The 26,629-nt window shown below is 39.1% G+C and overlaps 3 protein-coding genes across 7 annotated transcripts; all 3 read right to left on the bottom strand.

The window, feature by feature from the left end:
* Nucleotides 1-4,358: 4,358 nt before the first annotated feature.
* On the bottom strand, nucleotides 4,359-7,898 carry ndufa4a (NDUFA4 mitochondrial complex associated a). The gene is made up of 4 exons (XM_079455617.1): nucleotides 7,418-7,898; nucleotides 5,995-6,083; nucleotides 5,660-5,720; nucleotides 4,359-4,662 (listed from the first exon to the last, which is right to left on the bottom strand). The coding sequence occupies exons 1-4, from the start codon at nucleotides 7,457-7,459 to the stop codon at nucleotides 4,606-4,608; spliced, it is 249 nt and encodes an 82-aa protein (XP_079311743.1). The 5' UTR covers nucleotides 7,460-7,898; the 3' UTR covers nucleotides 4,359-4,605.
* Nucleotides 7,899-9,764: 1,866 nt separating this feature from the next.
* On the bottom strand, nucleotides 9,765-15,389 carry slc35b1 (solute carrier family 35 member B1). Of its 5 annotated transcripts, none has more exons than XM_079455718.1 (10): nucleotides 14,870-15,127; nucleotides 14,495-14,771; nucleotides 13,522-13,625; nucleotides 13,225-13,355; nucleotides 13,121-13,151; nucleotides 12,808-12,968; nucleotides 12,575-12,701; nucleotides 11,555-11,661; nucleotides 11,265-11,418; nucleotides 9,765-10,763 (listed from the first exon to the last, which is right to left on the bottom strand). In XM_079455718.1, exons 2-10 carry the CDS (start codon nucleotides 14,614-14,616, stop codon nucleotides 10,711-10,713), a joined length of 990 nt encoding a protein of 329 aa, XP_079311844.1. In that variant the 5' UTR covers nucleotides 14,617-14,771; nucleotides 14,870-15,127; the 3' UTR covers nucleotides 9,765-10,710. The 5 variants fall into 5 exon arrangements, with proteins under 5 accessions (XP_079311844.1, XP_079311843.1, XP_079311847.1 ...); XM_079455717.1 differs by having other exon boundaries at nucleotides 9,792-10,763; nucleotides 14,495-14,774; nucleotides 14,870-15,389; XM_079455721.1 differs by having other exon boundaries at nucleotides 9,792-10,763; nucleotides 14,495-14,774; nucleotides 15,055-15,120.
* Nucleotides 15,390-15,626: 237 nt separating this feature from the next.
* fam117aa (family with sequence similarity 117 member Aa) lies at nucleotides 15,627-26,081 on the bottom strand. The gene is made up of 8 exons (XM_079457261.1): nucleotides 25,515-26,081; nucleotides 23,587-23,735; nucleotides 19,762-19,857; nucleotides 19,175-19,294; nucleotides 18,735-18,851; nucleotides 18,455-18,572; nucleotides 17,910-18,063; nucleotides 15,627-17,313 (listed from the first exon to the last, which is right to left on the bottom strand). The coding sequence occupies exons 1-8, from the start codon at nucleotides 25,630-25,632 to the stop codon at nucleotides 17,061-17,063; spliced, it is 1,125 nt and encodes a 374-aa protein (XP_079313387.1). The 5' UTR covers nucleotides 25,633-26,081; the 3' UTR covers nucleotides 15,627-17,060.
* Between the last annotated feature and the right edge of the window lie 548 nt (nucleotides 26,082-26,629).

Genomic DNA, 26,629 nt, shown 5'->3' with positions numbered 1-26,629 from the left:
TGATAGATGGTGCGGTCCCAGTGCTTCAAGATGCCGGACATGAACTGCATAAGGTAAGCGAAACTAAGTCATACATCTGTGTTTTGATGGCATCGGTCTGTACGTGCAAAATCTACAAAACAAGAAGGAATTGTTATGATGTGTTGCTTGCTCGTGCTGTAGTTCCATTACACTCTCCCCACTAGTCCCACGACTAGCAGCTAATGTTTTTCCGGAAATAATCGTACAGCTGTATCTCTCTTTTATAAATTTGATCAAACTATATACTCTTCGATGATACGACGTATGCAATACTACTGTACAGGCACTCAAGATTAATATGAGATTGTCAGAAACTGCCTGTGATATTTAAATTAACAAATCAATTGTGTTGCTAACTATAATGAACATGACCCAGCATGAGTAGTCTACTAGGTGTCAACATTATGCTCAGCAATAAAGCTCAAATAGATAAGCGATCATAACAACTTTAGTAACTTATTGCTCTTAAACATACTTGCCTTTTAAACCCAACAGCATTTACTGATTGCAAAGAAATTTAAACCCTGTCAATTCATCAAATCACAACTTCGCCCGCCCATCCAGTCTTTATAACATAAACTAATTTGAAGGAAAGAAACAATGCTTGAGATAGCGTTCTAGCGTTTCTTTGTGTGAGCTCAGACAACAAAGAACGCAAACACACTCTGTTCTCTGAGAGCTTACAGTGAGTGAACTTTTTTAAACATCCAATATTTACCCACCAATCCCTTTTGCAGGCAAAATCAAGACAATTCATAACCAACTCAGCGAATACAGAAGCACAGAGTAATATAAAGTTAAGCAAAACAATAGCAATAAAACTTGTGAAACACTTCAAATGGTGAGCAAACATTTAATAAGATTTGTGTGTTCTTTGTAAAAATGTGTCGCCCTGCACTACTTTCACGGTAGTATAACAATTTTCTGTAATAAGTCACACAGTTATTTCCCACCCAAGCTGCAATATGGGAGCATATATTTGCAAAAATCGCAAATTGCTCATAGCAGTATTGTTGATAGAGGTCAATGTCTGTGACCCCATGAAAAGCCTTCAAAGATAAGCTTTTTTAGTGAGCTAATAATTCTTTCTAAATGTGTATGTGACTGTGTGTTTCTGTTTCAGACAACGGTGATCTCTCATCTGACCTGTACTAGATCATCTTCAACACTGACACTTTTTCCCTCACACACTCATTATATTCCACCTGCAGTTCGATCTGACACAAAGGCCCACGTCCACATCAAGGTCAGAGGTCATGACTCATGAGACTGACCCCTTAGGGTGACAGACAGCCTGAATTTACTATCAGTCTGTTTTATAATCGTGTTATTGTCACCTAAGTATGAGAATGATTTCTATATGAGATTATAGTAAGTAACATCTTGAAACCATTCTTCTGTGATTCTTTGTCTCTATTCAACATGTAGTTTGTAAGTGAGGTATAAATAGATATACTGTTATGCACTACCTCCCACCATTGTCAACAAACTTAATAAATGTTATTTTGCTGCTGTTCAATATGCGTCATTGACTGGAAAGCATTGAGGTCAGAGGTAGAACGGATTTTCGTGACCTCAGCTTTATCTTGACAGTTTTAACATTGATTCAGTAGGTTTTATATGGTGTTAATATTATATTATATGTTATAGATTACTGGTTTTAAAGGCAGTGTAGGCAATCCTGTCCAGAAACGTTTTTGTCATGCTGGTCGGAAGTCTCTTAACATCCTGATAGCAATCAATAAGTAAAGCGAAACATTGGTATTTTTATAATTATATATTGTCTGTGAAAGGCGTAGGGTCAAAAATGTTTGGGCCAATTACTGACCACGGTCCGAAGGCAATGATACGTCGTGTACACTGTCAGTCAGCCTATTTTGCATCCCACTGCGCACCCTGTTCACCCAGACATCATACGTCATCAGCGAGCTCATGTGCGATGTGCAGGCAGCAGGAGGCGGGACAATGGCAGACAGATCTGGAGATGTTTGCTACTGTAGTAATGTAATTCACTTTGAACTATAATGTTTTCTCATCTGTGAATGTGACATGACTTCACTGGAACCGATCCAACAGCTTCTGGTCTGTGCGCACGCTCATGTGTTTTGGAGGAGTTGTGGCTTTGGATGGTGATTCACGAGAGGGAGGGATCGTATGAATGCACTGCTAGCAGGCAAACCTTAGCATTTTCCAAATGATCTACTCTACCTTTAACTAAGAACGTAGATTATAGTGGGAAATGTGCTGTACATGAGTTACGGTGTGAAAAACAGTCAGCTTTGTGTAGGCATTGGCTACAAAGTGTGCCATTAACATCAGATCGGGTTCACCCATTTTGATTCGACAAGAATTCTAGTTCTCTTTGAAAACGTGAATATTTTGTGCACGTTGTAAGCAGTTGTCACCAATAAAGGACCGGGAGGAAAACATTACCAACAAAAAAACAAACGATCAAATGATTAATTCTGCGGATCAGGCACTCTCTGTAATGTGGAATATAATTTTCACACAGTAATGGGATGAACTTCTGAAACTGTTGTCGTACACTCTAGCACACGGACAGATACTATAGGTGTGTCTGAATTCGCCCCCTATCTCCTATGAGTAAAAAGCTGTCATTGTCTCTGAGTAAACAACTTTTTTCCTACTCTTTACCCACAATGCATTCTGATTTTGAGTGTATATCCGACGTACACTCACTCATTCATATTTCCCATGATACAACGCCAATCAACCATCTGATTAGAATAGTAGTTATTTTCTACTTTTTGAGAATAAACTGATTAAACAAATGTCATAGTAGTGTTTCATTTTAAATATATTACGTACTTTTATTAAACTTAATAAATGTTGTACTAAATAAACGTGGCAAACATTTGTCTTGTTCTCTTAAAAACAAATAATGTATACGAACCATTTTACAAAATAATCCATAAAGCCACACAGGTGAAATATAAGCGTTATGGTGTCACACGCAGGATATATTACGTCAATGTCCGAAATCGTTCACTCATTTTCATCGTCTTCTTCCCCTAGTTAGTATTCGCTATTCACTATCAGCCCACATCTCAGCAGCCATCGTAACAGTTCTTTCATTATCTGCGAAAAATGTGAAATAACCTTTGCGAACGCGGGTGAAGTTTTAAAGCTGCTGGTCTCCTTGACATTTTGCAGCTCATCTTCTCACGCGCCTTCTCTTGTCTGCGGGAGGAGATGTGCGCGCCCCCGTGACATTTGCCAAAGACATCAAGCATAGAAAAAAATGGCAGAAGCATCGAAGAGCCTGTTCTCTTCAGAGCAGCGCTTACAGAAACACTTAAGCAATAAGCATACAACCCAACGGCTTATCTAAGATGAAAAGCTGGCTAGGGTCGTATCCGAAACATTTCAGACGCATATGTTCATTATCGCTCTTCTAAGGAAAACTATATTATCTTTCATTTAAACTACATTTCTGCGTCATAGCCTATGTCAAAGACAGAAACGAGTTATTCCGTTAAAACGAGGCGTTAGAATTGACGTAAAATATAAATATTCCGTTACAAAGCATTTTGAAATTGGCAGTCAATCGAAAGTGTCCATGGCTTCGAGAGCTGCAGTCTCGTGTTCATCCGCATGTGGGCGCTGCCGGGCGGCTCCCGTATTCTGACATAAAGAACAGGGCATTTGATAATATCGTTAAGGTTCATTCTGAGAAATGAAAGCTTACATTGTTACCTGCATTGATGAACAACTGTCTCCACATTAAACTCTGGTGGTGTGCTTCATAGATATTTGGTGTGCTTTACAAAACATCGTGACTACATGGCACAATCTTAGCAAACTGAAAAGCAAGAGCCTAGTGGCTGAAACTTGCGGTTTTCCCAATCCTAGTCCTAAAGCAGAAGAAATAAGCAGCGTTGGGTTTGCTTCCTTTTCTGAAGATAGGTGGCAACGTGTTTTTTTAAAGCTGACGTACTGATTATAATGTTTAGTGGCGAGTATTTTCTCATATTCAATTGTGAACAATATGGCCTTCACTACGGAGTGCATACTGTATAAACAAACTATATGACTAGTAATAGTTCAGCTAAACTTGAGGCAAAATTTAAGTTTTCCATTCAGTCACTCATATTGCTCTTGGCGTCTGACAACCTAATTTATCAACCAATGTACATTGACTTACAAAATAAATTAATATAATCTACGGCACCATATGCAAAATAACAGTGGACAGAAACCCTAAGAAACACGCCCAGCTTTCCTAAACCAGTGGAAATCTGCTTTTCCAGCACTGAATAAAAATCTGTTGCGCACACAAATACACCCACATAATCATGACACATCAGCTCATTTTTCTCTGTATGTGGGAGAAAATCCCTTTTTATTAATTGTTCCACAACAAACATTGAAAAGAAAATACGATTGACGTCATAGATCAAATATGTTAAGAATGTATCCAGCAAATTAGAGACAAAGTTGAGCCATTTAGTCTCATTGCATAAATTAATATGGGAAGAAGGGCCATGGAAGTATGGACTTGTTGTTGTTTAGTTTTAAATCAAGCCTTTGGTCCAGCACGGAGTCTGGATTTCCTAGATGCATTTAGAAGTCAGGGCGGTCCTTCTTCAGTTTGTTGTAGTCCATGTTTACTGTGAAGAACTTTAAAAGGGGGAAAAGATGTAACTGATGAACTGAGAGTACATATTAAATAGTTTAACAAACAGCTAGCATAACACACAATCCCCAAAATCCATTAACTCGGCTGCCTGTTTAAGTATTGAACTTGAACTCGACTCCACATCAAATTCACATTAAGGCATGAGCTTGATTAGATTCGTGGAAACTAACGGAACACATAAAATGAGTTTACGGAGCGCTTAATGAATTAAACTCATTAAGACCTGAGATTAGGTCTTGATACGGTCCTTCAGTCACATTTCTTAGTATGATCCCTCTAGACACTTTGGAAACAATGGCGGCACTTTACTACACAAGCCGGTCAGTTAGCTTTGAAACTTAAAATCACTGTCGCAGAAGAACATCCTGAAGCCTGTTTTACCATCACATTTATGGCCTGTTCTCAGCACAAAGATGTGAAGCTTATCAATTTCATTAACGGCATGGTCTTGAATCCCATCAGAAATTGTTTTGATTAGTTTCTGATTTTGTAAAAACAAGCAAAGATCACACAAGAGGTCTACAGGGCAAGTCATTCTAGAAAGCATTAAGCAAAAATGTGCAGTTGTTGAAGAAGTGCTCACATTATTGTATTATTTGAGTTGTAAAGTTGTAAAAATAGCCATTTTTCCTGCATCAGAGTTCATAAGTGGATTTCTTTCAGCTTGTTTTGCTTTTACAAAATGTTTACCAGTTTAAAACTAAGAATGGAAGTCAAAAGATTGGACAATGTGGCACATACATAGTTTAATAAGCAATGAATTATATTACATTCTTGGGCTATTTTCTCCCTGATAGATGTTGACTCATTAAAGCCACATTGTTTAGATGCATGAAAATAAGTGTAAATAGAATAAAAATGTTTTTGTCTTTAATAAGATGCAAAACACAATTATGTACATGTATCAAGATACATGTGGATCATGATATATTAATACTGCTTTTATCTTAAAGCACTGAAGGACATTTGATCTCATACCTTGTACTGGTCAGTGGGCGCCATTTTATTCCAGGGCTCGGGGTTGTTTTTCCTATCCCAGCTGTGGAGATGAATGAAATAAGTGAGTGTGCAAATGATTTCAAGCGAGCATGAAAGAAAAGGAACACAAACATGGGATGAACAGCCTTTCAGCAGCCTTCCGGCCCAAATGACTGGGTCAAGGTATCAAAACTTTCTAGTAAATCAGTAAAGACAGATTCTTGATCAAAAGGCATTATTCTTCAAGTTGTGCAATAAAAAACAGGCCTGTTTTTTATCATCAATGGTGAGAGCCAGATTATTAATAGACTACTTTCAGCAGCACATATGCTTACCAGACATCTGGGTTACGGATGGCCAGGCGAGCCAGATATGACATGGACATGGCGCATCCCCCACCAATGAAAAATAATAGTGGAATCAGCTATAGTGAGAGATGAAGAAAAATATAGAACGTCTGTAACAACTTGGTGTTTGCAAAATATTGGCGCTTGACAAACATGATTGTTGTGAACATTGCAGGAAATACAGCAGCATGCTTTAACAACTATTTTGTGTTTAATGGAAAAAAACATATAGGCCCGGTATCACAGAAAAGTCTTAAAGCTAGTCCCAGACTAAAATGACCTTACCTCAATTTAACTTGCCCAGAAATATCCTAATATATCAGTGCCATTATTATGTCTCAAGATGCACACCAGTAAAGTATTATTCTAAGGCACTTTTATAAAAGCGACATGAATATCTTATTTCAACTAAGGGTTAGTCCTGGCTTCAGCTAAGACGTTTCTGTAAAACCGGACCAGAGGGTTGGAACAGCTAGTAAATTAAGTAAATTATGACTTCATTGTATTGCACTGAAATTATATTTCTTTTGATTTGCAAATGAATATGATATGTTTGTATTAAAGAAATACAACGATAAAACAACATTGCCAACACTAGTGCCCTTTATTCTAGATTAAGCCACCTGTCACTTAAATTTTTTTAGCAGTTTCTACTGAAGCTATACTTTAGGTTAAGGAATAAAGAGATACGTCCTAGCCAATATTCATAGTACCAAATAAAAAGTGACAAGGAACGCATGTATAAATGGCTGTAGTAAGAAGTTGTTTTGTACTGTCCTGTCTGCCCTCCGTGTGCAACATGCTCGTCCTTGAGCTTCAGTGAGAAATGCTGTCACGTGACACGTGGGCCACCTGTGGCACTTGTTTGCCTTTACTAAGTGCTAATAAAACTATTTTTGCCTTCCGATATAAATCTGCCAAATAACACAATTGTGAATACACACGGTTTAAAAGCAATGAGAAAGTGCGTAACTTATTTTGAGGGTCAACAGTCATTTGACATTTCGACAGGTCAACTTTATATCAAAACGATATTAAAACACGGCGTTCCACAGTAAGCATTTTGAGGATATCGCGCTAAGACTTTACAACATTTTAAAGCACAGAAAAAACATTACAACGTTAGTTATTCTATGGGTTTTTAGTCCTGTACGTCGCACTTTTAAGGAAGTCATATATTTTGAAGCTTCGCATAAACATAGCAACACCGTGCTTTGGCGAACACGGTTTTCTATTACAATACTTTGAGTACTTGAAAAAGTACTTTATGATGAATCATTAGTATTCAGTATCTACAACGGTGGCGTATTTAGCATTCCGTAGCAGAGACGCTAACAGTTACGTTTCAAAACCGCGCTGCTGCCGCTGAGTTTTAAAAGTTAAAACCGTCTCAAAATCATAAATATCTTACGGCAGGGTGGCTCTTGAGTTGCCGACTGATCGTTCCCAGCATTGTGATGAATGAGATGAGTTTACACTCCCAAAGTGTACAGAGGACAAGATTAACCGAGGCCTGTTAGCGATTTCTGCCAGGCTCGTTCCAGCACTGAGACAGGACGACTCAGTTTTACGGGAGTTTACGGAGATTGCCTGATTTTGTTAATTTAAAGTTTTTACGATTACTATATTTTGTTATCTTCTTAAGGTTTTTAAATTATAATAACTGCAAAATACATTGAAATAATAGTTCATTTAAATACGTGAAAGGTAGGAGTGATGGGAATATTATTAAATGATTAAGTGTTTTGTAAAGGCGTTGCTAGGGCCACCCATTTTACGGCGCGTTACTCTTTCTATAATGATCGCTGAGCTGATCTAGAACCAGCCTGCGTGTTCCGCGAGCTCTACGTCGTGCTCTCGGTGATCTCAGATATCTGATCTCAGTCAAATACAGCGAAGGAGTAGCGCGCATGTTAGAGAAGGTCATTCTAGGTCGTTTTATAGTATTACCTTTGAAGTAAATAGGCGAAATTTGTTGATTTCATGAGTTTTAATTTGTTCAAATAAACATTTTTGAAAGCATTTGCTTCACATGAATTGTTAAGACGGCGAACATCACAAAATCAAGGCTGGTTGCTATACATATTGAATAATAATTACACAATTTTAGAATATTTAATTTATTAAATAAATAATTCTAAATTTGCCAGTAGATTTATAAAATATTATTTTATTACCTAAAGTTACTTATGAATTATTTTTTTATGAATCACTCATTTATTTTGTAAGAATTTAGGAAGATGCACTTATTCCTGTCATGATTCCGCTATCATTTCATGTTTATTCTTGGTCTTGCAGCGGAGTCATGGCATAGCCTTAGATTTTGTGTGAGAAAGACATGGCTTTGTTTTGATTCTGACTTGCCATGTGCTTTCTCGTGTCTCGTCAGTGTTTCCCGACCTTCTGTCTCGTTAACCTTCCCTGAGTGTTTCAGTACCCACACATGCCCATTGTTATCTCCTTTGTTAGTTTTCCTATAAGATGCCCTCATGTCTATTGTCTTGTGCTCGTTCGTTGTACTTGTTACCCCGTCATAGTAGCCTTGTCAATTGTCCTTGGAGTTGTCCTAAAGATACTTAAGTTTATTTATAGTCTTAATGTATATTCTGTTTAGTCCTGGTATTTTGTAGTTAGTGTTCCTGTCAAGTGTGTTTAGTTCTTATCAGTTTATCGTGTTCCCTGTTCTTGTTTTGTTACCCCATTGTGGGTGTTTGTTTTCTGTTTTGTGTATATATTAAAGTCTTGTTAACTCCTTCATCACCAACGCTGCCTGCAATTGGGTTCTTCCACCACCTCCCGTGACAATTCCTGTATCCTCACAATATTTCAACAAAAATACCTTTGTCATTATTGTAGCCTACACAATTGGGAAAATCCAAAAAGATAATTCTAGTATTTGTCTTAATTTAATAATGATGATTCGATTCACATGTTTGGAGTTAATGCATTATGTTATTGTATTGCATTATTATAGCCTAATATATGTAGTATTTCAATCAAGTAACTATTTAAATGAAATATGCATTTCATTTTAAAAGCAATATTTGTCCTTGGTATAGGCCTATCTATAAATGGTTTCTTGCCACATTTATTGCATGCGTGTAAATGCACGGACTAACAAGTCAATAATTCCAGAGTAATAAAATCATATTACGGCTGCATCAAAAGCTTCACTGCTGTTGGCCACTTATTTTGAATCAAATCTTAAAAATGAATGTTAAAATGACAGGGAACAAGAAAAAAATAAGTTCTTCATCATTCATTTGAGTCATGACACCCTTAGGGCAGCTTGTTCAAATGTAGAGTGTGGAAATTTAGTTTTGCTGCCAGTTCTCGTCTGTTGGCTCTTTTAATCAGATTGCCTTCTTGACATCCGGCCGTGTTTGTTTCCCTGCAATTTCATTTTCTGCTTTGAATTGCACATTAACCTTTTCTCAGAGTTCCTGTTAAGCAAACAGTAACTGTTCTCTATTGCGATCACAATTATGAGATGTGGAGTGTTGACTCTTGTCAGGTACATTTGATCCAGTTTAAGTGCTCTAGTCCTTTCAAGTGAACCCGAAATAGGTGTCATCTACAACACTGATGTGTATTGTACCACCTATATCTACTTAAACAAGTTCATGCACATTACACATTACAAAACCTTGCATGTCCAGGGTTGTGGGTTTAATGTCATTTGGGTTTTTTCTGTTCCCAAACAGAGCGAGAACATGACGCTGGCACAAATCCAAGAGGTTTTGGCAGACGTCCCCAGTGACAGCTGGTCAACTGCATCTTCCAGCAACCTGATTGAGTTTCTCTTTTATTTGAACACCCAATTCCAAGTAGATTCATTCTTGCACAGATAGACAGACTACAATTCATCTATAAAATATGATTTTATTCTGACGTAAAGACACAGTATAATGAAGATGAGATCTATTTTTTGTGTAAAAAATGTGAACTTTCTAAACATTTGCTTTTTCACGCAAACAAGACACATGAGATGCATTACTCAGGATTTGAATATAAACATGGCTTTCATACCAGATGTCATGTTTTGACGAACACAATCTATACAGGTGTTCTCTGTCTGACTGTGAACTTTGGTAAACAGCCTCCCACCAACTGTAAATGATGTTCGTGTATTTCACACACAATGTAAACACCACACACACAAACAAACACTTCCTGCGGAATGCATTGACAATAACCAGACGTTACACAGAACCTGCCGCCTAAATTAAGACTAACGTTAAGGTAGAGCCCGCCTGTTTTATGTCTCATCTGACTGGGAGGTATATTTAAATGTGTCAAAAGAATCTACGTACTTAAAAATTCCGTGGTTGTCTCGCTGGGAGTGTTCCAGGTAGTAGAATCCAGCTGTGCCGTGTGCACTTTTCAAACTACGGTTTCATAGCGGATCTTCATCCAACCCTTATCCATTTAGATTTTTCTTCAAAATTTCAGCATGACAGATTATGATTAGACACAGACACAATGTAGTCTGCACTTTCTCTTTGTTACCATGGATACCATTTTGAGAGATGAAAGGCAAATATAAACCATAATTAAATGTTCAGAACATCAGCATAATAACAATATTTTGAGTGCTAAAAATGAAATCTCTGCAGTAAACCACTGATGAAATTAGTGGGGTAAAGTGTTTAGAAAATACATTTCTACATATGTGGGAGTCCTCATGCAGACTGCAGACGGTCTTTAATGTGTAGTCTTCTTTGGGGTCTTTCCATATTTGGCATCCAGTCCAAGACCTGGAAGACAGAGCAGAGTCATGGTCGGGCTTATTATATATATCTACTCTCTCTGTTCTCACAGCTTTTGGCTGATTATTATCCCTGTTGAGAACGTCTCAACTTTAACAAGCATTGCCAGTCAAAAGTTTGGACAAACTGAATCTGTCATGATTTCAGAAAGGCTTATCTAAAGTCTTCAAATTAGCCAAATAAATCAGTAATTAATTTGCGTTCACAATTTCCAGCATACATGGGAAATCCATGAACAGGATTAAAAACATAATTCCAAACTTTGTAAAGTGAGAGAGAGAGAAGAGCAACATTATTTGAACATTTCAAATTGAAGACATTTAAAGGTCTAGTGTATGAAATCTGGTGGTGAGGTTGCGAATTCATTATATTAAGTCTTTATAGACATCTGAAGACATGTATAATATATAGCATTTCTGTTAATATATCCTGCAAAAAATAGCACACGGGACCTTAAATATATTACAAAGAAAAAATATATTGACTCACCAAGGAACACAAGTGTAGTGCCAAACCACTGCAAAGTGCTGATGACATTACCGAACAGCAGCACAGAACCGAGGATGGTGAAGAACTTTCGTGTTGTTGTGATTATAGAACAGGTGAGCGGTCCAAAATACACAACAGTCATAAAGATGAAGGTCTAGATTGGGAAAGACAATTATATTACATAACTTTACTTATGTGTCACACTACATTGGGTTACTATTTCAGTCTGATCATTACTGTGTATGTGTGTTTGAAGGTGAAGTTCTATTGTCCACACACAACAAACCTACCTGTCCAAGAGCACTGGTGATACCAAACAGGAGGATATTAGAGATGATGCCAGGATACCGTTCAGTAAATGTCAAAAACTCCCACACTTCACCTGTCCACAGTACAGCTATAGAGACAAGAAAGAGATTAAACATAGCAAGCAAAGGTTACAAGCAGGGTTCAGAATCTACTTCATGCCATACTGTCCAAAAATAATGCCTTGAGAAAATACCAGTAAAGAAATGCATTATTTTCATAAAAATATCTTCCCGTCTATGTGACAATGGGACTCTTTAGCCGTGCTGATGAGAAAATATAATCAAAACGCTTTCATTCACTCGCCAAATCCAATTTGTACTCCCATTTGGCACTTGGCGAGTGATCATTTTGGATTTAGGTTACAAGCAATCCTTTTGTATTTGCATAGTTAGAACAGAATGTTTCTGTAAAAAAACTTCATTATTTCTGATAACTTCAGAAAAGCGCCACAGGAAAGCTCCTCTGGATTCATAATGAGACGTGTGGAAGGAAGGAACTTTCCCGCATGTATGATGAGATTAAAGATTAAAAGTGAGGAACAGATGCCTTTCAGTGATGAAGCAGACAGACAGAACAGCTGCTGGAGAATAGCGGGGTTGCTTCTGTCAAACCCTGCCATCACAACAATGCTCAAGGTAAAGATAGAGCCAGGGCTCCCCCTACTGGAGGATTGGATGATCGAACAGATCACACACTACTACAATAATGCATTGAGGAAATATTCTTAAAGTCACAAACCTGAAGATTTTGTTTTTGCTATGGAAAACGTCTAAAAAGACAATGTTGAAAGCTAAAAGCAAAATAAAATGCAAATCTACTAAATCAAGTTACCATTTAAAAATTCTATTTTCACTGAATGAACAAAAGAAATACTGCTATGTAATTATTTTATATAGCTATATACACGTCACTATTTTAGTTTAACAAATGAATACGATTAATATTATAGCGATTCAACAAAATTCAAGAAATGATTTTAACACCCCTCTTTAATAACTCACTTATTCCTAGGATTATTGTGGACCAAAGGTTGACATTCAACATCATGTGATTGGCTCCGGTCTGGTAGCGCACCCTCATGTGATCCTGAGAAACACCTGTCAGCCCATCCAGAGTTAAAGACAGCAGCTACCATCAAAAAGAGGATAACATAATTATAAAATGAGGACAAAAAAATTCTAAACTTGGTCATGCTCTATGGGAAAATGTGGAATAGATAAAAGCAGAGACTAACCAGCAGCATTTCTCCAAAGCCAAATGTGTGCTCATCTGATGTGGAGGAGCCCTTGTTGGGTTTGTAGAGGAAGAGGGCGACCCCAGTGACGATCAGAAACACACACAGATATTTAGCCATGGGATATTTTTTTCTCAGGATTGTGACACCTAGAATCATTACTGTGGGAAGGCAATGGAAACAACTATTGAAAAAACATAATGAAATTGTTTGTGTACAACAGTCAAAGCAGTGCAGCATATTTAACATTCCTGACTGAAGCATAACATCTCTGTTTGTGAGATTAAAACAGATAAGGATGCTATTCTCTTACCTGGGATTGGTTTACAAGATTTCCCCAACACCTAAAAAAGATCAGACTCATGAGCGCTGTGTTTCAAGAGGGGAAGAGAGACATGAGTAATGAGTAGTACACACCTGTGTGGGGTAGTTGACATATTGCAATGCAGAGTTACTAGACACCATGGCACCCAGGTAAGACAGAGAGCACAAGCCATAGAGCCAGCTTTTTGTATGGTCCTGCCTTGAGCCCTCAAAAAACAGTATTACTACAAACAAATGAAGAGGAAGTAAAATCACTTGTGTTAGTGAAATGTTGCAAAAGATCCTTATTCTATAAAAACTAATAGGCAAAAAGGGGGTGCCACATCTAAAATGACTATCCACATGGTTAAAAACTCAAAAGCACTCTTCTGTTTTTATATGTGGACTCACAGATTTTGGCGAAAGCAGCATTTATGATGCACTGGATGAAGACAAGTGTGGTTGCATATTGAAATTTCTCCGTCTTCCCTGCGTGACTGTAGTCTCCTCGTGTGCTGAAAGACACAAAAACTCAATCATGAAACTGACAGGATATTATAGAATAGTTTTGTCATATATTCATCCTCGTGCCAGTAAGACTGATATATAACTGTTTTCTGTGGAACATAAAAGAAGATACTCGAAGATAAATGTCTTGATGATAAAAAATGATAAAATCTTGCAAAAAAAACACTTGTTGTGTTACTCATGGCACAACTCCGCATCTTTAAGCTTCGGGGATTTTTAATTTAGTGCTCTGAAGTATTTTACAACACTACACAGCCCTAGAGATAACTATGAATCGGATGTCCTGAGAAATGACACTCGTCTTTGCGATAGGCAGCCCCGTGTTCTGTAAACAAAAAGACGTGGGAGTGGCCTCCGCCTCCTTGGCCACTTAGAAACGCTCTTCGCCTGTCAGTCATTTTAACCGTCTGGATGTGCTGACATTGGATTGGTTCATATTTTGTGGGGGCGGAACTTTAGTGAGAAAGGGCGTATGGTGAAAAGGTTTCGTGCGTTCTGGCACAAACTCGCAAATTCTAACTAGTTGTATTACTAGACTTTAGGGACAATCAAATCCCTAAGTTAAAATAACATAAGATCTGCCTTACTACACTAGAAAATACAGACATAAACAAGCGTGAATGATAAATACCTAATGGGTCGTGTCCTCTCTCAACTAACTTCACCACTAAAGCACGCAGATAAATACCGTTTGTCGTGTTCAAGCAGCAAAATTATGATTCAAGGAAGATGAATGCCAGGTTTATAATGTACGTAAGTAATATAAATGCACAAGCAGAAGCTCAACTAGTACGCAAAGATTAACGTAGAAAGCCATGCATACTCTTCCCAAGGCAACGCTGCACTGTGTACTTACATTGTCTCCTGCAGTATTCCATAGTAAAAGTAGCACACGAACACGCCAAAGAAACACACGATGAATCGGAGCCGCTCGTTCTGCAAAAGAGACGGTTTGCTCTCTCCCTTGCCGGTGGCCATGCTATCGTCAAGCAGCCTTGGTATGGTCAAGGACACCGCTCCACTCCCCGTACCCCGCGATCCTGCGTCCCGATCCACTCTACCGGCGACCGACGGCCTTAACGATGACGTGCCTCTAGCTAACTTACCCCTTCTTATCTCGACAGATGACGAGACTGCTGGGATATGACATATAGTGCAAAACAATAATAAATAAATCTTCCTAATGACCTGTTAGACAATAGAAAATAGAGCACGTGTGTCATGCACTAACGTTAGCGGTGTACGAACTTCGGCATCGTCAATGATGCTCGCAATTAACTTGAGTGTACACGCAGCATTTATGTCCAAATATTGTAAGGAAGACTATTAAATATACATGTACTACTCGCGATATATTAACCGTCTGTGTAAGATATTTAGAAATGTAAATGATAAGTGCTGCTTGCACACACTAACATATGTTGTTATTGACGCGTCAGATATGCTAGACGAAAAGGACCCGAGGATTGTTAACGAGTCTGTTTTGCATGCCTGTAACTTCTGGTGATTTTACTCTTCAAGGGAAAAAAAGCGTTGTAAATATAAAGACTTTAATATGTAAAGCGATTTCCTTATTTCTTAAACCGCGACTTCTGCACGCCTAGTAGTCTATTTATTTATCTTTAGTTACGTTATAGTATTTAATATCCTTGTTTGATGAATTTGATAGTAATGTTTGCAGGAACTCTTGTCACATTAAAGGGGTAACTATAGTCTTTGCACATAATAATGCGCACGTTTCTCTCCGCTTCAGAAGTGACTATCAAACGCTTTTTTTCTTTTCAAGCTTTCTTCTAAATTATTGAAACAATGTACAATTACAACATTTGATTTAGGCAATAGAAACGGGCGCCTATAAACAAATCTAAAGGGGCCTTTCTATAAAACATGCGTGAGGTTTTGTACGTGTCCGTATGTGGATTATTTCGATTGGTTCAAATAAGCAAAAGCTGACGACATACTGCAAATGATAGGGCTGGATTCTTGAGGAGGGCGGGGCATGGACTTCATTGTCAAACATGTGCACGACACTCTTATGCATACAATAATATCTCACAAAATGACATAATGAAACCCTTCGCTTCAGGTTTAAATGTACAAGTATACTATATGCTTTTGTCAGGAAACGCCATTTTGTGTAGTTAAATAATGGTTATGGAATGATGCACAATGTTAGAGATCCTGCACAATAACACCACTCATTTCTCAGAGCTTGTTTCTCATTTATGGGCATCAAAATCGATAACATAAATGCACAATTTAAATCTATGACAGCATATTAAGGGGCAACAGAAGACAATTAACAGAAAAAAACACCCCGTTGTAGAACAAAGTAATAGTAAACTCAGAACTTTAAAAAAACTACAAGTAGATAATGTCAGACTAAGGCACAATACTGCTGTCTGCCCCATTTATCCATGGAAATAAATGGGATTATAACAGTGCTTTAAATTTTAGGTGATGTCAGCAAACAACAGGTTGCTTTGTCCCATTCTTTAACATCTGTGTATACAAGCTAAAGAGCGTAAATAATCAGCTCAGTGCCCAACTTGAACATTATGAACACTGTTATTAAGCATTTAAGAAATAAAATGCTATTTTCAGTAGAAATAGGAGATTTCATGTGTGTAGCAAAATAAACCCTTTTAATAGGGTCTCGTTGGTGCTTATTTTACACTGATTTGCGTGAGATGCCCACAATAAACTACCATCAAATAATATTTTTGCTGCTTTGCCATTCTCTGTATCGTGTCTGGAATTTCTACACAAAGCCTAAGTGACACTGTCGAAGATGACTCTTCCTTGAACGGAGCTAGGATTATTTATGTGTATAATATTATCTACTAAACAGACATGCAAAGCAAACCCAGCATTTGAAATCACTGAAGATATCAGTTCTCATTATGAAATGCCACTATTAGACATAAACGGCTCTTTAGAGGCTAAATACGAGATTTCATAAACACTTTGGACTATGTGTGCCTTTTTCAGGTCAGAGAAAAAGTCAGCATGAAATAATGACTTGCGTCTGTGAATACTAAATTAAAGAGTCTTATTTTCATAATGACCGTTATTGTTTCTGCTATCTTACAATAGAGCTAAAAAATACATATTCTTAGTCATCAATATTGCATTAGAGCAATATAGTGAAATATAGCAACAGACTATAAAATTTGAAGAAAATGATCAAGTGCCAACTGGAACGCCCTGAGGTCAACAAGTCGCTGGCACGTCATTGCTGAGAGTCCACCAAAGAGTTTTTGAGATAGCCTCCATAGGTTGAAAGTCCATTTCGTACATTCATATCACTCTGTCCCATTAAAAACAAATGTTCTTTTTCTGAGACACTTAATGTCAAGTCTTTGATGAGGCAGTCACAAAATTCTAGTCTTTTATTTCATTTCCCATCGTGAATGTCCTCTTTACAGGGAAGTTGTGGTTGAGTCTGGGAAAGGTCCGCTCATGTAACTACCTACAGCATGTGGGCCAGGACCTTGAGCTGAACAGCCTGTCACAGGTGAAACAGACAGGCCACGAAACAAAAGGTCCATAGAAGGGAGGAGGGGCTTGAGGAGACTGACAGGGCAGAATGCGGATCCTCCGTGAGGTGTAAAATTAACCTTGTTAGGGTCAGGACAGGAGGGCTGGCGAGGGGGATTTCCATGACAGGAAAGTCTAAAACAAACAGAAGTTTTGGAAATAGTTGATGTTACTGTGAGTTCACCCCAAAATTCTGCCTTTTATCTGAGAAACAAACGAGAATTTTGATCAACAATACTACCAGTGGCGATCAGTGCCCAATCTTCAGGGCCAGCAGTAACTCAAAATATGTGTTCAGCGCTTCATGTCAAAATACATGCCTGCTGCAGACGCATTGAAAGGGTTTATGATAAAAGAGATGCTTGTGTTCAAAAAATACTCGCGAGTGTCTTGCGACTACCATTTGAACACAATCGTCTCTTTATCTTAAACCCTTTGGACGCCTCTGCAAGCAGGCACGTATTTTTACATGATGCACGATATACATAGGTTCATGTGATGCGCCGAACACGCTACATACATGTTTTTCCAAGCTTCCCATTACTGCTTCCCCTGAAGAGGAGGCGCCGGTCGCCACTGCATACTACAGAATGTTTTTTGTCCTTGGAGCTTGACAGCCGTAGTCATTGTATTGAGTTGCTTAACATTCTTGTTGTAGGGTAACTTACATGTATGGGGTCCTAACCCTTCCTATTCATCACATTCAGTACAGGTACGTATGTGTAACTTACACGGCCTCCTCAGACACACGCACTCTCTCGCATCCCTCTGGAGGCTCTCTCTGGAACACGTATGTTTTGTTGGGTCGAGGGGAGGAGGACGGTGGCTCAGACATACATTGAGGAGGCGATGAAGGAGGACCGACCGATCCACACACTACCATATCTAAACACAACACAACACACAGACAGACAAAGAATCATAAGCCAAACAACTCAGTACTTAACACTGAACCTCCAGTCATGTGGTAACGTTGTGCTGAGATAACAAAAATGAATAACACGCAAGAAAAGAGGAAAACAGAAACTACTAAAGCTATAATAATTATTTTGATTATTGGAACCTTGGAACAGGTTTACATTTGGAGAGGTGTTAACTACACTGAATTTAAAATGTAATAACAACAACTAGATGTTACAGTATTTGTATAGCCTGTGTATATGGATACAATATGTTCGTATAGGCTATACAATACATTTATGTAATAAAAAAATATAATATATAGCCTAAAATGTCAGAACCCCCTCCCCTCAGTTCAAGAAAAAAAGTTACTGACCGGCGTCTGTGATGGTGCAGGGTGAGTGTGAGGGAGACAGCTGGGCAGGAGAAGGGTCACTTTGTGAATGCCTCTGTGCAGGGACAGGTGCTCTGTGACCATCTGGAACGTCGAGAATCTAAACACACACAGGTCATGTTAATACAAATGTGGTTGCATTTCAATTCTATAACTTTGTTTTTATTATACTTTAGAAATCACTTTGCCGTTTGAAAATATCTATGGGGCAATTTTATCCTTGAAAGTATTCCTGAGGTCAAACACGTGGGAAGACACTAACTTTGTGAGGTTCCTTTGACGTTTCTGACACGAAGACACCCTCCAGCTCCAGGTTCAGTCCCTCCACGCTGCGTCTCAGTCTGGGAGCCAATCGGCTCAGTGGAATCAGAGGCATCGTCTGCGTACACAAACCCCCAAAATCAACACACAGACTTATAATGTATTGTATATCTATATAAATCTACAACTGTACAAACACAAGTCCAGAGTGTGTGAGTGTGTGTGTGTATGTGACATATCAATGGCAGCAACTCGCTGACATCATCCCCTAAGTAAAGCTGCTCTGTTTTTAAATCACTGTTGCTAGTGAGAAGTGGGGTCATTCAAATGCTCAGCTTATAATCACAGCCCATAAACAATCCATATCATATTCTCCTCCCTATTGTTAACATGCTGCAGAAGATCAATTCTAAAACTGTTGAAAGAGGCACAGGCGTTTACCTGCGTACTTCCAGGTGTATGCGTTTGGCTGGTGTGCATGTGTTGGTGTGTGTGTTCGCAGTCCATGGCAGGAGGCGCATGTCTGGAGCGTTTCTGTAGGGACTGCCGTAGCTTAGCGACCTGAATGAGAACAAGGTGGAAGTTACAGTATCAGATACGCAGTACTAATGCAAGAGGTGGACTTCAGGTAGTGATAAGCATCTTACAGTACTATTTAACTTTTACGTGTTATATTACATTCTTTAAAAATACATTTCTATTGAAATAGTTATAAAATATCAATGATGTACTACAGACTGCATCATGAATAGCAACTTTACATTAATTTGGTATATATCGTCACTGCCCATCCCAAACCTTGGGTGTCCAAAACCAGGGTTTTTCATTGCTTTTTCAATAATGAAATACTGCATTGTCAAAGTTGACAGGCACTTTTTTAATACTTTTTATTGATTAGATCTTTGCAAAACCTATAAAGGGTGACTAGTAATAATACAAATCCTGAAATATGGAGATACAAGGTTTCAGATGGACAGCAGCGATATGATGGATAGATTCAAACTTCACACTTTCTATCAGATACTGACCTCTCTGAGGTGCTCAGCGCTGCCCCACGATGCCGAGCGTTTGTGACCGCTGCCCCCTCTCCGACCTCGTGTGTCTTCTATCCAGGAACTGGGTGTCTTAAAGACAAGCAAACGTATATGATTTTCTTTACAGCCTTTTTCAAAGGTTTGCGACCACAAGGGTTTCTATGAGAGAGATCAAAGATCTAGCAGATTCAAGACATTGAAAACTGTACCTCCCTTTTTCAGACCCCAACAATTCCAAGCACCCTCACACTTTACATAAAGTAATCCATACCCTCCAAGCGAACAAAAAACTGTTAACAACACACCCTGAACTGTTGACAGCTTTCCAGTTGCAAGACAAGCACAATGCAAAGCCATGCTGTTCTTTCATGCACCAGTTCAAGTTAAAGCACCTGCTGTATTGAGCGCTGAAAAATATTTTGACCCATTTTGTTCTGCATTTTAACAAATGGAACTGAAAGCTGCTTCCGTGCCTCACCGAGTTTATTTGAATACGAGACACAAGATGTGACACACCTGCTAGACACACCTGGAACACAGAGACACGTCCAAACACACACAGCTGTGTGGAGACTTGCATGATAAAAACCACCGACTTTTCTGCACTACATGCACAAGACGCAGAGAACAAAAAACACTTGAGTGCGTGTCCCCAGGAGCACTCGCGTGCACGTACTGTCATGACGCCCGTGTTTCCTTTTTGCAGCTCCCTTGCCGAACATATTCTGCGGGGTGAAGTCGGCAGCCCTGGTTAAGATCACCTAGCTGCACTTGCACACTCCACTAACCGAGAGCCACAAGGTTTCTGTGCATGTGTGACTGATCGGCGCATAAGGGGGGTGTTGCACCTAGAGCACGAGGGGTGGGTGGTGTGCGACAACGGCTACACAAAATGTCATCTTTTCATCAACATCAGTTGTGACAGAATCAAACAAACAACCATGTCTTTCCCAACAACTAACTGTTAATACAAAATAAACATTAAACACAGTTAAATGATGATGGTCACACTCTTCATGATAGCAAATAAAACAAGTGTGTCTATGTTGATAATAATGGTCTTGTGCACCTAGGGGTCACTAAATACATCAGCATGTATAAAAACAAAACTATAAATAATTCAAAATGAAACTTCAGACTGAGGACAGGCCTAAGATGTAGTAAACTGAATTATGCACACAAAATCCTATTACTGGATGTTTATCAAAAATAGTTTTGTATATAAATTTGCCTATTTTAAGTGCACATGTCTGAGGGAAGCATTCACATTTACAGTATGTATGGAAATATCATGTCTGCATATGCAAACTAAATGGACTGAGATAATATCTAAACATGCAACCTGATTCTGACAGTTACAGGATCGGGTTGAAAACCAGTTTTCAGCATGCAACGTGTCACGTTCACAGTAAGAATTATATATTGTTCATATTCTGATGTGCCCCCTTAAGGCTGAAACCTTAGAATCTGAATGTAAACGGACCCATGCATGTGTATTTTTTGACAATGTTTTACTAAGGTTCTTAAGGCTGTTCACTGCTAAAAGTTTTAATCTGTATGAACACAAAAGAAGATAAATTGAAGAATGTTGGTAACCAAACAGCGACGCTACCCTTTGACTTCTATTGTATAGACACAAAACCAATGCAAGTCAATGGGTACCGCCATTGTTCATTTACCAACATTCTTCAAATGATATTGTTTTGTGTTACAAAATAGGTACATACAGGTTTAAAATGACAAAAGTGTGCCTAAATGATGATAGAATTAAAATTTTTGGGTGAATTCTTCCAGAAAAACATATAGATAGCTTTATATTTTCAAAAGTTCGGTATTCGCTATAAAAGTATTCGCAAAAGCTTGATTTTATTTGTGGGTCCCCCACAAAGTCCAGAAACTTTAGTCTAGATTGTGAATTTCACTGTCGCCATAGGTCAACAGGGTATCGGCCAATCACTGCACTCCGTCTCAGATCTTGCCGTAACCCTTGTCTCTGCCAGAGGTGATGGATATCTTGTGCTAATGTAACAACATGCCGTCGTATAAAACTGTGTCATCACTTCTCCTCCAACCCCCATGGCGCGAGATCGGGACTGACTGCGTCTGCTTAGTGACTGAAGGTTTCACATGGCCGGGTGGGGGCAGGGGTGTGAATAGATTCAAATTTAAATTTGTCCCTTATGCCTTTCTGCCTGGACACTCGCCCACATCAGCCTGCTATGGGATTAGACCTATAAACGGACATTCAGCTCTGTATGCACAGCATGTTAGACGCTGGATAAAGTTTCAGAAGTTCCCCATTTGCACTCGACTGGACAGGAAGGGTGATCGGATGGGGGTGGGGTGGACCGTTCAGAGTGTCTTGAGCCTGTACAATTGTTAACCGCTGAAGGTCCACTGTGGTAGGGCTTTTACTGAAATTGTAGGTCGAGTTCATCCATTAAGGAATGAATGGATAACATGAACTGGGGAGACATGCATGTATGTATTAAAGGCATGAATGACGGTTCTGCCCGTGCATTGTGTGTAGGGGGTATCACAAGGGTTGGGGGACGGTCAGTATGAAGGTCATGATGAACAAAACCATCTTTTTTTGGGTGACTGGTTAGCGGATCACCTGCTGAGAGACACAGGCAGCTTGAAACATCCTAAAGAGAATCCACAACCATCAAAACTGACAGACAAAGCAGAGCGCATACAAATGCAGCAAAGGACTAAATGCGTAACTTTTGTTACAGACTAAACTTTCTGAAGAAAATAGAAGTGGTCCATATTCCAGCAAAGTAAAAAAAAGGATATGCAATGTTAAAAGTGATGCTAATACTAATTTCTAATAATAATAATACTAACTTACTAACAATACCAAGTTTCTACTCTAAACTTAAAACATGAATCCAGAAGAGCACGGAAAGCTACCGCACGAAGACTTTCACCTTTTGTGTATGACTGAATATGGTAAACTCGAGCAGGCATGTCAGCAGCACACCAGAACCCCATATGGAACCCATTTGGAAAACACAATATGGCTGCCATTCCCAGCTGAGGTCTCCTTAACTTCCTCCATTAGCAGCCAAACTCGTTCCCCAAAGCCAAGATCTCTCTCATTAATAACCGCCGGACTTTAAACAAACAGGCTGTCCCCTTGGTCATTAAAGAAAAACCATTTATAAACAATCATTAAAACAACAAGTAGATCAAACCAAGGATTTGTTTTTTTTACAGCTCCAATCTTCATCATGCACGGTGAGCAAGACCTTGTTGTTTGCTATTAATTTCACAGCCTGGGCTGAAGAAGTAGTTCACCCAAAACATTAATTCATGTTGCTCCAAACCCATGACTTTCTTTCATCCATGAAACACATAAGCATATAAGGATTAAAAATAGGTAAAGAAGTACAGTTAGGTAAATAAGGATTGACAACTACAGTTTTTGCAACTGAAAGCACGACATAAATTGTACAGACTACTTTTATAATGCGTTTAAGTCTTCTGATGCCATATGGTCTTAATAATACTTCACTTCACCATAACTCTACCATTGAATTTGTGCTTCATCATATTTCAATCTAGGCCCAATGAGATGAGAAACACCATAGATAAGCAATGTCGTTCCAATTTCAGTTTGGTCTGTTCCTCACAAAGCCATGAAATACATTTACGAAACTTTGAGAACCATTGAGATTCTCCAAACCCTTTTTAGAAATAAAGCAACATGGGTGTGGAACAACACACGGTGTATAAATGATGAACCATTTATTTACCCCATCCTTTTCACAAAAAAAAAAAAAACGTGTGCGCGAGTACACTGAAGGTTCTCACCTGTGTGGCCTTATCATTGACGCAGGTAACGGGTTGAAACTCTGCTTCCTTAGGCCAATGGCCTTGCAGGTACGGCCCCACTAAAGTATCCAAAGATAATGTCCGCCGCAAGGTTGGCTTCGGTGGACGGCCCTTCGTTCGACATTCGGCTACAGAAACAGGACAGAAAACAACATGAGAGAATGAGAATTTTTTGGTTTACAGGCTCAATATGAGGCCAAACTCAAACTTGCATCCCTACTAGTACATGCATGCATAAACTACGCTGCTGTCGATCAGACTGTCATGAAATAATTTTTTTACGGTTTATGAATAATCGTATTTTCAGGTTTATCTCATGAGTTCGCACTTTCAGCCACTTGTAAATCACACCGAGACACATTCCATGCATGAAAGACACTTTATAAATAGCCGCTGTTGTCGTAATGGATGCGGAACATCCTGGTGCTTCATCAACACACTGCAGACAGGTTGGTATTCCGGCTTTTTACCTAAAATACTTAACAGGATCATATTCACACAAGATTAGTTTCTTTCTTGTGAGCATCGATCACGTCACAGAAACTAATAATGGATCATACGATATCTAAACTTGTCACATCCTCCCTGAATCCATTTACCCGCTCTCAGCCCTTGGGGTCTTTGCAGAGAAGCTTTTGATGGTGGAAGTTAACTTGCGGGTGCTAACTGAAGCGCGTTCATCTGTTATTTTGTGAGGGTGTGGTATCAAGCAGGTTGAGTGACTACAGTATGTGTGCGACAGGGTGACATTGAGGTGCTTGATGCTTATTTAAGTCTCTAAAATGGTGCATAGTGCGTGCATTTCACCCTACAATCAAAAGGAAAAACATTGCTTAAGCTTACATTAAGGACGATTAATGTGTTGTCACCAAACATTCTTGAATGGTTCATTTTTTAGGGGAAATGTAAACAGTAAAGGTTTGGTGAGATTCACCCATGCGTTTTATCAATGAAGCATGAAAACTGCCTGTGAACTACAGCTATCGATAGCCAAGCCATCCTCCCACAAGTGGGAAGCATAAGGAACGGTTGGCATATGGACAGGAGTTACACACAACCAGGTGTGCTAACACACGTCTGCCATGACATTGTGTCGATTTGAATGATGGCACATAAGAATCAAAATATTTAGAGGGATCACATAAAGGTCAACCAAGACTGAATCTGCCAAAATGTCCTCTTGAGCATTGTTAAACTCAGGGTGCATTCAAGGCCTCATTGTGATTCTCCTAAAACTTAAGACTTCTTCAAACACAATCTTTACATCTGTTGATATAAAATACCCGAGACGTTGTGACACCTACAAAAAAGTGACACAAAGACCAAAGTTTGCTGAGATCCTTGACCTATTCTTCCATAAAACAACATGGTTTACACAAGGTTTAAACCCAAAACAATGCAAGACCTAAAATCTGACATCTTGGTGTGAAGCAGCAGGTTATCGGAATGTGACAATGATCATTTGTTTTTCCTGATGCAGGCAAGAAGACATTTAAGGTGAAGTAAAACAGACATCCCGAGCTCTGGCCACACAAACTGCCAAAACAAAAACAAGGCTTTATAAATCTCGCAGGCGAGCATCAACAACGAAAACCAAGATCAAAAGTGTCCTGAAACTTCAGGCGTAATATGTTTATTTAATCTCGTGCTGTTTCTTGTGACAATATTGACCACGAAACACGGTGCGGTCTAGGTGGGGGTCGTTCAATGCACCGAGGAACCTCTTGAACACTGTTGCACCGAAGCCAATAGCAGATGCCACGAGAACGCAGCTAAACAACACGACCCACTCACATTTACACACATTTAAATACTCAATATTATCCCGAGAGTTGGGATTTGGCACGTCGCGAGTCTTAACTGCGTGCATATCTGGCATGCTTTTGTGTGTTTATGCTCGGTTTTACCTGTTTTGGCTTCTTTGCAGCGTGGTGCGGTTCGGTTATGCAGCTGGAACGCGACCGTGGCTCGGAGGGGCTGCAGTCCGGGATTACCCACCCGTGCCATTCCACTCCGACAAGACATTCACGCCGTCGCTTTTCGGAGTCCGTGCAAGTTCACGAATCGCCAAACTTCAGTGTTTACGTAAAGCTGAATCCTATCGTCTGACGTCAAAGCTCGCGTGCTATTATTCTAATAACAACGCGGGTGAAGTCGCTAGCTCTTCAGCTAGCTAGTTTCTTTTGTGATGCCAGTCAAGTTTTTCCAAACTAATAATTACTCAAACGAAACACGTTATTTTCTCTCCTTGTGAGAAATCACGCAGAATACGCTCGTGTCCACCGTCCTGAACGGTTTATCACTCGTGACCCAACGTTAGTAAACTTATAGTTGGAGAACTAAGGTTTGTTGAAGAGCAACTACATTGTGTGGGCTGCTGCCAATTCTTCAGTCCACAATCTGACAACAGCCAACCTACACACTCGTGTCGGATTCACGCCACAGCGTAGCGTCTAAACACATGCTTCTGCTCCGATTGGCTGCTGAAAAATACTACTTTCATACTATTGGTTGCTGGCAGCATCGATCTGGTAGAGGCGGATCTTCGACGTCGACTTTCACGCCCACCTCATTAAGATTCATTCTTTTAACTACCACCAGCAGTGAACGGCACAGTGCATGTTAAGAAAAGTTCGGCCTGGTTTTGTTGAGAGTGAATGTTTTTAAAATTGATACAAAATTATTGTTAAATTACTAATGACAGGAGAGGTCATTACAGATGTAGCACCATGCTACAATATATCCACCTGAGACAGTGGTGAAGTTTGACTTTTCGTTCCTGTTCATGTTTGTTGATATTTACAAATTAAGCCTTTTTACAATTAATATCACTACCTATATAGGCTTCTTTCAAAACTTTGCCTATTTAATTCAACATTTGTGACCCTGGACAACAAAACCAGTCTTATGGGTCAATTTCGAAATTTAGATTTTGACATTAACTAAAAGCTGAATTGTTAAGCTTTTTATTGATATATGGGTTGTTAAGATGGGACAATATCTGGTGGAGATACAAGAGTGT

This window comes from Barbatula barbatula (genome assembly GCF_947034865.1).
Source record: "Barbatula barbatula genome assembly, chromosome: 5".
NCBI classification, from domain to species: Eukaryota; Metazoa; Chordata; class Actinopteri; order Cypriniformes; family Nemacheilidae; genus Barbatula; species Barbatula barbatula.
The sequence above is the reverse complement of the archived record's forward strand: the minus strand, read 5'-3'. Positions and strand labels throughout refer to the sequence as shown.